This window comes from Caretta caretta, chromosome 1, assembly GCF_965140235.1.
Source record: "Caretta caretta isolate rCarCar2 chromosome 1, rCarCar1.hap1, whole genome shotgun sequence".
Lineage (NCBI taxonomy): Eukaryota > Metazoa > Chordata > Testudines > Cheloniidae > Caretta > Caretta caretta.
This window is the reverse complement of record NC_134206.1, coordinates 122752284-122764960: the sequence shown is the minus strand read 5'-3', so window position 1 is coordinate 122764960 and position 12677 is coordinate 122752284. Positions and strand designations below refer to the sequence as shown.

The 12677-nt window shown below is 40.2% G+C and overlaps 1 protein-coding gene across 4 annotated transcripts in view; it reads right to left on the bottom strand.

Moving 5' to 3' along the window:
• Positions 1-12677, bottom strand: part of GABRG3 (gamma-aminobutyric acid type A receptor subunit gamma3) — a 569219-nt gene that overhangs the window by 122481 nt on the left and 434061 nt on the right. For 3 of the 4 annotated variants that reach the window (XM_048858893.2, XM_048858908.2, XM_048858887.2), the window contains exon 6: positions 7127-7264. In XM_048858893.2, the coding sequence (XP_048714850.1) occupies positions 7127-7264 (138 nt within the window). Of the gene's footprint in view, positions 1-244; positions 835-7126; positions 7265-12677 lie in introns of those variants that run through there. The other variant, XM_048858899.2, reaches the window with a different exon arrangement.

The following is a 12677-nucleotide window of genomic DNA, read 5'->3' as shown; positions in this document are numbered from 1 at the left end:
GAAAACCAGTTTCATGACTGGCCAGGCTACGGTGTGAAAGTTCTTTTTGTTTCTCCTTGATGAAACCCCCCGCCCCTTGGTTCACTCTACTTCCCTGTAAGCTAACCACCCTCCCCTCCTTTCTTTGATCACCGCTTGCAGAGGCAATAAAGTCATTGTTGCTTCACATTCATGCATTCTTTATTAATTCATCACACAAATAGTGGGATAACTACCAAGGTAGCCCAGGAGGGGTGGTGGAGGAGATATGCACCAGGAGAGGTGGTGGAGGAGGGAAGGACAAGGCCACACAGCACTTTAAAAGTTTAAAACTTTAAAACTTATTGAATGCCATCCTTCTGTTGCTTGGGCAATCCTCTGGGGTGGAGTGGCTGGGTGCCCGGAGGCCCCCCCACCACGCTCTTGGGCATCTGGGTGAGGAGGCTATGGAACTTGGGGAGGAGGGCGGTTGGTTACACAGGGGCTGTAGCAGTGGTCTGTGCTCCTGCTGCCTTTCCTGCAGCTCAACCATACGCTGGAGCATATTAGTTTTATCCTCCAGCAGCCTCAGTGTTGAGTCCTGCCTCCTCTCATCACGCTGCTGCCACCTTTTAGCTTCAGCCCTCTCTTCAGCCCGCCACTTACTCTCTTCAGCCTGCCACCTCTCCTCCCAGTCATTTTGTGCTTTCCTGCACTCTGACATTGTCTGCCTCCACGCATTCGTCTGTGCTCTGTCAGTGTGGGAGGACAGCATGAGCTCAGAGAACATTTCATTGCGAGTGCATTTTTTTCGCCTTCTGATCTTAGCTAGCCTCTGGGAAGGAGAAGCTCCTGTGATCCTTGAAACACATGCAGCTGGTGGAGAAAAAAAAAGGGACAGTGGTATTTAAAAAGACACATTTTATAGAAGAATGGGTACACTCTTTCACGGTAAACCTAGCTGTTAACATTATATACATAGCACATGTGCTTTCGTTCCAAGATCGCATTTTGCCTCCCCCCAGCACGTGGCTAGTCCCTCCACCTCCCCATGGCTAATAGCGGGGAACATTTCTGTTCAGCCACAGGCAAACAGCCCAGCAGGAACAGGCACCTCTGAATGTCCCCTTAAGAAAAGCACCCTATTTCAACCAGGTGACCATGAATGATATCACCCTCCTGAGGATAACAGAGAGAGATAAAGAATGGATGTTGTTTGAATGCCAGCAAACATACACTGCAAAGCTTTGTTCTACAATGATTCCCGAGTACGTGCTACTGGCCTGGAGTGGTAAAGTGTCCTACCATGGTGGATGGAATAAGGCTGCCCTCCCCAGAAACCTTTTGCAAAGGCTTTGGGAGTACATCTAGGAGAGCCGCGAATGCCAGGGCAAATTAATCATTAAACATGCTTGCTTTTAAACCATGTATAGTATTTTAAAAAGGTACACTCACCAGAGGTCCCTTCTCTGCCTGGCAGGTCTGGGAGGCAGCCTTGGGTGAGTCTGGGGGGTACTGGCTCCAGGTCCAGGATGAGAAACAGTTCCTGGCTGTCGGGAAAACCGGTTTCTCCACTTGCTTGCTGTGAGCTATCTACAACCTCATCATCATCATCACCATCATCTTCCTCGTCCCTAAAACCTGCTTCCGTGTTGCCTCCATCTCCATTGAAGGAGTCAAACAACACGGCTGGGGTAGTGGTGGCTGAACCCCCTAAAATGGCATGCAGCTCATCATAGAAGTGGCATGTTTTGGGCTCTGAACCGGAGCAGCCGTTCGCCTCTCTGGTAGGCTTGCCTCAGCTCCTTAAGTTTCATGCGGCACTGCTTCGGGTCCCTGTTATGGCCTCTGTCCTTCATGCCCTGGGAGATTTTGAGAAATGTTTTGGCATTTTGGAAACTGGAACGTAGTTCTGATAGCACGGATTCCTCTCCCCATGGAGTGATCAGATCCCGTACCTCCCGTTTGGTCCATGCTGGAGCTCTTTTGCAATTCTGGGACTCCATCATGGTCACCTCTGCTGATGAGCTCTGCATGGTCACCTGCAGCTTGCCACGCTGGCCAAACAGGAAATTGAAATTCAAAAGTTCGCAGGCCTTTTCCTGTCTACCTAGTCAGTGCATCTGAGTTGAGAATGCTGTCCAGAGTGGTCACAATGGAGCACTCTGGGATAGCTCACGGAGGCCAATACCGTCTAACTGTGTCCACAGTACCCCAAATTTGACCCAGTAAGGCCGATTTCAGCGCTAATACCCTTGTTGGGGGTGGAGTAAGGAAATCGATTTTAAGAGCCCTTTAAGTCGAAAAAAAGGGCTTCGTCGTGTGGACAGGTGCAGGGTTAAATCGATTTAACGCTGCTAAATTCGACCTCAACTCCTAGTGTAGACCGAGGCTAAGGCCCCATCACTGCACAAGTTTGGCAGATTAAAAGGGCCTTAAGTGAGTGCAAATATGAGTTATGTGATGTCAAGAAGCCAATCTCTCTCTGTATTTGGGTTGATTTAATGTTATAAAACCCTGAGTGGGGAAAAAGGAAGTAGACGCTTGAAGGGGAGGAGAGGAGACTAGAGAGCAATGAAGAGCAACACTATAGTGGCACCCATGATCCCTCAGCAACTGCTCCCCCTCAGCTTCCTCTTCCCCTTCAGACCCCTGCTTTCCTTTTGCCCATTGTGTTTTTAAATGATGATGCTCTAAAAGCTAACACTTAAGTGATTCACAGCCAGCGCACTGAACCTGGGTTTAAGGATTACAAAAACTGCATTGCAACAGGGTTACCCTGATAAAAAAGAACAAAAGATTTTTTTTCTCATGTGTAGTCTCCCTTTCCCACAGCCCAGTCCTAGAGGGCTAAATAGTATTCATGCTGTTTTCAACAAGCCTAATATTTCTCCCGATGGCCTTATACTCAGGACCAGTTCTCTAGGGGTAGCTGGGCAGAGTGGTTGCCCTACATGCCAACTTCCAGAGAGCACTGTACTTTTCATGGTTTGGGGGTTGTTTTTTTGCTCCCTTCTGATTGGCTGCCCATTTTTTTGCTCTGCTGATTGTCCAGGGTTCAGATTTGTTTTTTTCTCAGCTGGTGCAGGGGTCGGATGGAGTGGGAGGTACTGAAAATGTTTTTCACTTGGCAGACAAAAAGCCTAGGACCACCTCTATTTATAGAGATACAAATCTTCTTTGGCCGGCAAAAGTCATTAAACCCCAGATTACTCTTCCCCCTGAGTGCACATCACCTTGGCTGTGCTTTAAGCCTCTGATGATTTTGGACATTGATTTTCTTGTTTAGACTCCAGTAATTGTGAAGTCCTCATAGCAACCATCTTGTTACTTGTAAAACCCTGACCATGTCTTCAATTACACAAAATGCATGTACATCTCTAAAAGAGAAAGGTTTAATGGAATGTTGTCTCTGGTCTTTGCTAAGCTGATGAAGTGGTCACTTGATGGGCTAAATTATATTACAGGGAATGGGTTATACACAGACTGGCCACGATGGCAGTATGTTCCTGTACAGACTATCAGCACTCATGCTGCAAGGTTGCTGAAGAGAATATAGAGAGAGACAGACCAGTATACTGGTGATACTGACAAAGGTCTCACATTACACTCACAATTCTGGAAGGAAGTAACTGTGTCATAAAAATGTCAGAAACATATACATTAGAAGTGAAAAAGACATTAGGCTAGTGAGTCTATCTCTTGGGAATGCAAGACTGTTTCCTACAGTATATTTGGGCCCCCACAGAGAGAGTTCCCCTCATGCAAGTTCAGAGATTTGGTTTTCACATCCTTCATATATCTGTAGACTGCCAGCACCTCCCACACTCATCTGTGAGCCAAAATAAATGAGTGAGATCTTCAGCTTGTCTCTCCGCCTAATGACACCAGCTGAATCACTGGCCTATATACATTTCATTTTGTTACTTGTAAATTAATTTCTATATCCCCCTGACAATTTTTGGTGCTTCTTTTAAAAAAACAAACAAACAAAAAACAGTACCTCCAGTTTGGCAATAGTTTCTGCTATCATGATGGCCCAAAGTCATTATTATTTTTTATGTATATTTAGTATAGTACCTAGAAGCCCAAGTCATGGGCCAGTGCCCCACTGTGCTAGGTACTATACAAACACAGAACAAAAAGATGGTCCCTGCCCCAAAGAGCTTACAGTTGAGGAACTATCATTTCCCTCTTCCCTGATATGATTGCCCAAAATCTCTAGCATATTGTAACTTTTCTGTATCTTAATTTAATAATTTGCTTTATATTTTATTATTTAGTTGGTAGTTATGTTTATTTCCTTTGGGCCCATCTACAGCCTAACCAGTTATTTGTTTAATTTTGATGACAATGATATCTTGCAGAACATTAGGGCCTTTGGGAATCTGTAGGAAATTTTGACTAATTTGTGGAATACATCATACTGAAAGATTGCATCATCTAGTGATACAAATCACCCAATAACCCAAATAACTCATTGCTAAGGGATGCTGTGAAGGCCAAAACTATTAATGTGTTCAGAAAAGAATCAGGTAAGTTCATGGAGGATAGGTCCATCAATGGCTATTAGCCAAGATGGTCAGGGATGCAACCCCATGCTCTGGGTGTCCCTAGTCCCTGACTGCCAGCTGCTGGGACTGGACAATGGGGGATGGATCACTTGATAATTGCCCTGTTCTGTTCATTCTGATTGAAGCACCTGGCATTGGCCACTATTGGAAGACAGGATACTGAATTAGATGGACCATCGCTCTGACTCCGTATGGCCATTCTTATATTCTTATGTTCAAATACTGAAAAGCCAGTAATACCGATCCACTCAATAAATATCTGGATAGAGAAAACCTCTCTTTGAGGCACCCCTCACTGTTTTATAAGGAATTCCCTCTACTTCAGATTGGCATTTTAAAAATTTCACATAAACACCAGGTTTTCAGCTATCATGCTGACAAAGGCTATATAAGAATCTGGATAGACAGGTTTGATCAGCACAATTTTCAAACATTGGTACCTCACCATGGTATGCAAATCCCACATTTGGAAGCTCAAATCAGTATTTAGTGCATCAGTGCTCATTTTAAGTGCCCATCTGAACATCAAAATGTTAGATCAGTGTATCCCAGTGCTCGTGCATGAAAATTTGGTGTACAGTTCATATCTAATGGCAGAAAAGAAATGGACTCCAAAAGACATGCTGTGTGGTTGGTTTTTGCTCAGAAGCATGACTGAGAAGTGGCAACGGTAATGGGGATAAAAAAGGTAATGCCAGCTCTCCTGCTTCTTTAAATTATAACTTGGAGTCTATGAAGAGGAGTATAAAAAGGAATTTGCCCTGTTACCTCATTTATTATTTGTGATCTTAAATGACTATGTGAAGCTGGCTTCTGACTTGTTTAAATGGAGCAGATACACGTATTTATTAGGATACCGCCAGCAGTTTCATAGTTCAGATGGGACCATTCTGAGCATTTAACAAGATTTCTTGATGAAAACTGTCAGGCTGGCATGACTCCTGGTGAGCACAGAATAGAAGCGGCAGGTCACTCACACTATCTCTAGCTTTCTCACCATCTCTCCTAATTAGTTTCATGCCTCCTGTCACAGATATTGGAACCATAACATATCCTGGGCTTGACCTTGATCTACCAACACCCAGATCACAGTTAACTTGCCTGAAGAACTTACACATCCATATTCATTATTCAGATAGCAGAACAAACTTTTACATTTGCTTCATTTGTTAACACTCTCCTTAGCCAGGCCATATACCCAAAAGATTTACTAATACATTAATTGCATTTCAATGACAAAACTATCTGTCAGCCATGAGAATGCATTACTGGTGCAAGAGGATGAGCAATATATTTTCCACGTTAAGCCCATAGATCAGTGTGTTTTACTCTTTATCCACAGTGTTCCGCAATAAATAATATAGATGCACCTAAATTCTGCTTTTTAAAAATTCATAATTGGTTAATATTAAAGCAGCAGACTGCTACTAATACCACTCGCCACATTTACTGATGTGTAGCTTACACTTCAGTGTCATTTATAACCTTTAGATGGTGGTTGACTTCTATGAGTTTTTTAATCTACCAAGTGCGGCATCTATTGTTTATATTGCGTTACGTTTAACTTTACAATTTTAGCAATCTATGTCATTTAATGCATAGTTCATTTATTATTAATTATTATTATTATTAGACAGAAAAAGGTTCCTATGGAAATAAAATGGCCATTAAGTTTTAATTAAAATCAATTGATAAGGTCAATGGAAAAAGACATACATCAGCTGGAGGTGTACCATGCCTTTGAAACATTAAGAAAAATACTCAAACAGTAGATGAAAGATTAACTAGTCATGAAAACGTTTAATTTTATTAGCTCGACTGCTATGCTCTGGGCTCAGATAATAATCAGTCAATGTTCTTGATGCTTGCTATTTAAAAAAAAAATCAATGATCAGAACATATGTCTCAATGCAGGGATAATTTAATAACACCTAATTGCAGAATGAGCATATTGTGGCAACTTAAAATGTAGTGTAAACAGCAGCTGCAAGTTAATATTATTCCTAGGTTGGTAATACTATGAAGAGATGAGAGGAAGAGAGAAGGGTTTTGTTAGAAATCCAAACATAGTCAATTATACTGAAGTCTGGATTTTGGCACTTTTCAAATGAACACTTGTAAAGACTGTAATTCCCTGAATTCAAAGTGTACTTAAATGAAAACAAACTTTCAACAAATGCCCAGTCCATTCCACACTGCACATAGTATCCTGTATATTTTTCATCATTTTATTCTGAGTTCATAAATATCAATTGTGATTGAAAATCAATATTTTTTAGCAGTTTAAGGGCACCATTTTCAAAGTTGGGTCCCTAAAGTTAGACACCTACAGAGTTAGAGTCCTGAATATCTGAAGTTCCCACTGAAATTAATATTTTGGAAAGCACTAGCCCTTAGTTTGCCATGAGAATAACCTGACTGTTTAAAACATAAACACAATTAAAGTCAAACGTACAATAAATTGCAGTGTAGTAGATGAACTGCTGAAACCTGTCAGATTCAAGGCACAGATGAGATCATGTCATACACAGAGTGTAGAAAACTATATATTGAACTTCTTAACCTTGAGAAGTGAGCATTCATTCAATTCCTACCTGCTGAGGTTTTCACAATTTCTGAAGTATTTCTGAGACCCATGAAGTCAAACTGATAGAGTCTCCACGATTTCTGGTCTGCAGCTTCTACTGAGTTTTTCCTCCATCTATAAACCATTTCTTCTTTAGGATAGCCATCTGCAAATTTTTAAAAAAAGTGTTACCTTTCTTAAAGAGATGTTGGAAAAATCTATTTATGATTTTTGAGAACGTTAAAACTCTTGGAGGGTCTGTTCCAGTTACTTTATTGATACGATTCAGCAGAGGAGAGTTTTATGGCATAGACAAGAAGAGCCAATAGCCCTAAAAGATTACTTTATTAATTCATTCACGTACCCAGTTATATATTTCTATAGAGATAAAAGTTCAGAGGAAGTTGTGGGGAAAGGACAAATTAGGGCCGGTCAAAAACTTTCTGCTGAAATTTTTTAAATGAAAATTGGGTTTTCTAATAAATATTTTTGTGGTAAATATCTGCTTTCCTAGATTTTTTTTATTATTATTTTTAATTGAAAAACACCAAGACTGAAATTTTTTGCCTGAAAACTAAGAAATGGTATTATTTGGCCAAACATTTTTCAGGTTTCTGGCCAAAAAATGTTTGAGTTATGACATTAGTTTAGTGTGGAAGAGTCTCTGTAGCGGTTTATTTTACAAATAATCTTTCAGAATGCGAGAAGTTTCACAACAAAAAGGAAAATAAAACATTGAACAAGACAGATTTTTTTAAAATTAACAGTGTATACCATGATATTTCACAAATCAATTAAGCACAATAATTAAGCAAAGCTTTTGTCAGAATGTGGTTTCAATCAGATTAGTTTTAAAGGCCAGGAAAAGTAGTAATCATCACATGATCCATACAACTGAAAGGGCTTAAGCCTTCTTTTACCACTACATTAATAATTCATAATTATTAATTCGGCGGCCCAATATTTACATTTCTTTCTTTATTTACAGAATATTTAATTCTATATCTGAATGAGCAGAGACCTTCCAGAAATTTATTCGTAAAAACCATAACAATAAGAATGTCTAGAAAAGAACAATATGCCCTCACTAGTTAAGTCTATAGGCCTGGGTACACAAAAGGGGTTAGGCACCTAAATTCCTATTTTAGGCATCAAACTTTCAGTTTTGGGATCACTGACCTGTAGGAAGCTAAACTCACTTGGCCTCTATGTTCATATAAAAGAAGTAAAGTAAAACAAAACAGTTTGGAGCGGGGGAGGACTTCATAACTTTCAGACCATGGGTTAGGGTACTCAAATGGGATGTGGGAAGACCCCCACTTCAAGTCCCACCTCCGCTTGAGGGGAAAGAGGAGATTTAAATTAGGATCTGTCACTTCTCAGGTGAGTGTCCTCACCATAGGGCTCCAAGATATTCTGGTATGGGGTCCTTTGTAATCTCTCCGGTTGAAGTTGTTGCACTCTGGATAACTACTTGAAGCATCATTTGGACTGGAGAATGAGCGAGCGAGCGAGAGAGAGCTCAAGCATGAAAATTACTCTTATAGGTTGGTAGTTAGGGAACCCACCTGGGATTTTGGAGACCAGGGCTCAGTCTACCTGCTCCAGTTGCTCTTTAATTATTTATCCAGAGTGTAACAGCTTCAACAGGAAAGACTGAAGGAGCCTTCATATCAGAATAGCCCAAAGCCCAGCGGTTAGGGCACTCAGCTGAGCAGTGGCAGAGCCAAGTTCGAATCCTTTGTCCCCTTCAAGTGGAGGGTGGAGTTGAACTGGCAGTCCCCCATATCCCAGGTGAGTACCCTAACCACTGAGCTAAAATTATGAGGGAGCTTGCCATCTTCCTCTCAGCTTCCTGATGAAACAGCATAGGCACCTAACCAAGAGGGGGTTAAGCACACACCCCAGCTGCCTGCCTAGCACACTGGTTTTTGTGAATTGCAGGCTAAGGTCCTTATCTCTCCCCATTCATTGTAGGTGCCTAACCTGGACTTTGTGGATCCCAGTGATTTTCTAGTATCTAACTCCTATTGTGATTATCAAAATGGTCTGTTCTGGCCTTGAAATCCAGTATATTGTGCTTTCTAATATATATCCTAATAAACCATTAGTCATCTGGTAATTATTAAAGTAGATGTACATCAAAAGATAAAGTTTTACAATGGGAAAAATGAAAAGTAAAACCCATCTATTTAAATACAATCCACTTGTTTTTTTCAATATAATTTTTCCTTTTCTGTGCTGAACATTGTTACATCCTGATATTTGTGCTGAAAAGAACATGCTCCCGCATAATCCCTCTCTTGAACTTCCTTAAAAGTTTAATCCATTATTATAAAGACTCCCTTATTTATTCCCCATCCCAATACAGCAAAGAAAAAAACCAAAAGTCTTTCACTTCTGATCTTTCCTAAATGACAACGTTAATTTAGAATGCAATGTTCGTATATTCTCTATCAATGTTTGCACAACTGAGGTCCCCATTCAATTTTAGCAGAAGAATTCTAATACCAAAAAGATAATTCATACTGCAATGATTTGTGGGGGATTTAGAGGGTAATTTTTTGCCAGGCAGATTATGGCATTGGATCCATGCTACATATTTGAGCAGTAGAGATCCTGTGAAGCTTTAAATACCCCCTCCTTAACGACTGAGTGCATGTTTGGAATTTGCTCTGTGTATGCTTCTAATTGAAATAAACTTGCTCCCCTTTTTACCTTAAATAGCTTCTCAGACTGACATTATTTGGGGGGACTCTTCCTCATGTCCTCACAATCCATAAAGAAAGTATCAAATAGCATACTAGACACTCTAAGGGATGATGTGCTCTCTCACTGATTTGCAATGATAGGATCACTGCTTTACTTGAAAGTAAGAGCAATACCTTACTGAAATCTGCCACCCCTTCTTGGTCCTGATATTGCCCTTTAGGAGTGGGGATGTGGGGGAAATGAGAATATCACTCATCCCGTCAGAATCCTTGCTACATCCATAGTTCAGCACCAGTCAGCACAACTACTGAGGGCAAAGTGCTACCCCAAAACAAGCTTCACATAAAATACTCAGATTCTGTAATCTGAAAATAGGTCATGTATGATTTCTGAGAAGTCTATGGGAGAATTCTTCATTATTCCTTCAGCCACATTCGAAAAATGACTAGTTAAAACATGATCCACATCATCGTTATTTGTCAGTGTCCTGAGCAGTATATGGTCAGTCAGAAGTTTAAGAGGATCTAGTCCTCCAGTATTTTGTGAATTTCCAGATGCTTTTACTGCAGTGAAAGAAAGTCAATCTGAACATAACAAGCCTCAGCATCAGTCATTGTCCTGGAACCATATGCACCAGACTTCAGTTGACCATCATGCCCTTGCAATAATACCTAACTTAATCCTGAGTTGCAGGCATCTGCTCTTAGAATGGCTGGCTTACTTACATCAAAAAAGATAAACACTTATGACTTAAACAGAAGTTGTTTCACTCTATTGAATGACTGCTCTTGTGTTCTGCACCAGTGCTAGGTGCTTTCACTTTTCACTTCTTTCAGAGGGTATTATTTTCTGACAGGTTGACCACACATCTACCTAGACAGTGAATCATACTTAGGATTTCTTTCAATTTCAGAATGGATTCAGGAGGTTGCAAATACTTAATAGTTTCTTACTTTCTCAGCATCTGAGACTTTACATTATTCATTATATGAGGTACCAAAAATTCCTAGTTGTTTCCAGCCCAACAAGCTCTTTCACTTTGTACAGCATCAGACTTGTAGATTTTTATGTTTTCAAAAGACACTACACAGGTTTTTTTAATCATGTTCCTCTTCAGTACAGCGATGTACACAAAGTATTAGTTTATCTGTATAAATATCTAGCCTTTCCAGGTGCTTCAGTAGCTCTGCCATCTTCCTGTGAAAGATCTCAGATGCACTAGTAATGCCAGAAAGAGGTCTGTGGTGAGACTACTGTATAAAAGGAGTTAAAATTGTGGTTAACTTGACACTTTTTGGCTGTAGTGAAATTTGCCCCAAAACACCTGTGGCATCTAAAAGAGTAAATACTTGGGGGCACCTACTTTGGAAGATGTCATCCAGTGTGGGATAGAACAAATTTCTCTCTCTAGCCTGATCTTTCACTGAGATTCAGGTCACCAAATAGGCAAAATTTTCCAATTTGATTAAGCATTGGAATCAAAAGTACACACCAGTAACTGGACTCTGTAATTTCAATAGCACGCCATCTAATGATTTGGTCTATATGCTCTTTCACTTAATGGAGCACTGGAATTGAAATTCCACCTGTTCTTTGGCTGCGGCACCACCCATGACTTCCTAGAATTATCTGGGCAAAGGATATAAGAAAGATCAGTCTCATTGTCTTGTGACCTCACAACTCCTTCCACTTCTCTAGTGAAACAGAGGGCAATGAATTAGCCTATCTTCTTGCCTTTGTGGCATTCAGCCATCCATGCTGAGCAATCAGTGGCATGTGTATTTGGAATCTTGCTTTTTTATTTGGGATGGTTTACTATTCTGTGATAAATCCTTGCCCCAGAAGGAATGAGATTTAAATGCCTTAAAGTCAGTTTATGACATCTTGATTGCCAGGTTTCATATAAGTTCAGAATTATGAGCAGTTGATTCTTCGAAGTCCGGTCATGTTCTAATGGCAAGTTCAGATATTTATTTAAGAGCCCAATGACACATTTGTCCCTGATGCCTTCATGATTACTTTTTCCAAACACACAACTGTCTGCTACTCTAATTCATACAAATGCTTTATTTTGTGTATGTGATTCCAAAAATATTTTAGAGAGTGTACAGTCATCTTTAATTCTAATAGTAAAGTAAACATTACTAAGTACTGAATACACCTTTGCCAGATTTGGAGATGAACCAACTGAAAGGAGGAGAGTTTTCCAAAGGAAGATACAACGTTGTTGTTTTTTTAACTGTACTTCTCTTTTATTATTGTAAAATTTAAGGTCATATTCGCACCCTATCTTTCTAAATTGCTTCCACTGTATTTTTAATCAATGTATTTAGAATGTTTTATAGTTATTCTTTGCATTTACACTGCAATGCTTTCTATGGAAACCAGATCATTTGTGCAGAAGCGGAGGTCTAGCTTTGAAAATAACTATGAGAAACAGTAGTCGACTTGCTTCACCTGCCTTGATTTTGCACTACAGAAAACAGAAAAATCAGCAAAACAATGGGTGAAAAGTTCCGTGATTATTACAAATGTCTCCAAACAGAGATTAATCTTTCCTTTTTCCTGTCTGGATTCCCTGGTGAAGATTAATACCGATTAAAAGGCCTAGCTTCCTGTGTATTCTCCACTTCAAGCCAAATACTGCCACTGATCTGAAGTCAATAGGAATTGTGTGAAAAGTGTGAGGAAGGAATATGGCCTTTAATGTGTTGGGCACAATGTTTTGCAACATGTGAATGCCTCACTTTGCAGTAGTTTTACCCTTCTGTAAAGCTATCGGGGGGAAAAGTAATATATATTTAGTATAAATCCAGTACATTTTACCTTTGATAGTGAAGGGCTAGACGCACTGTGATGCTGGAAAG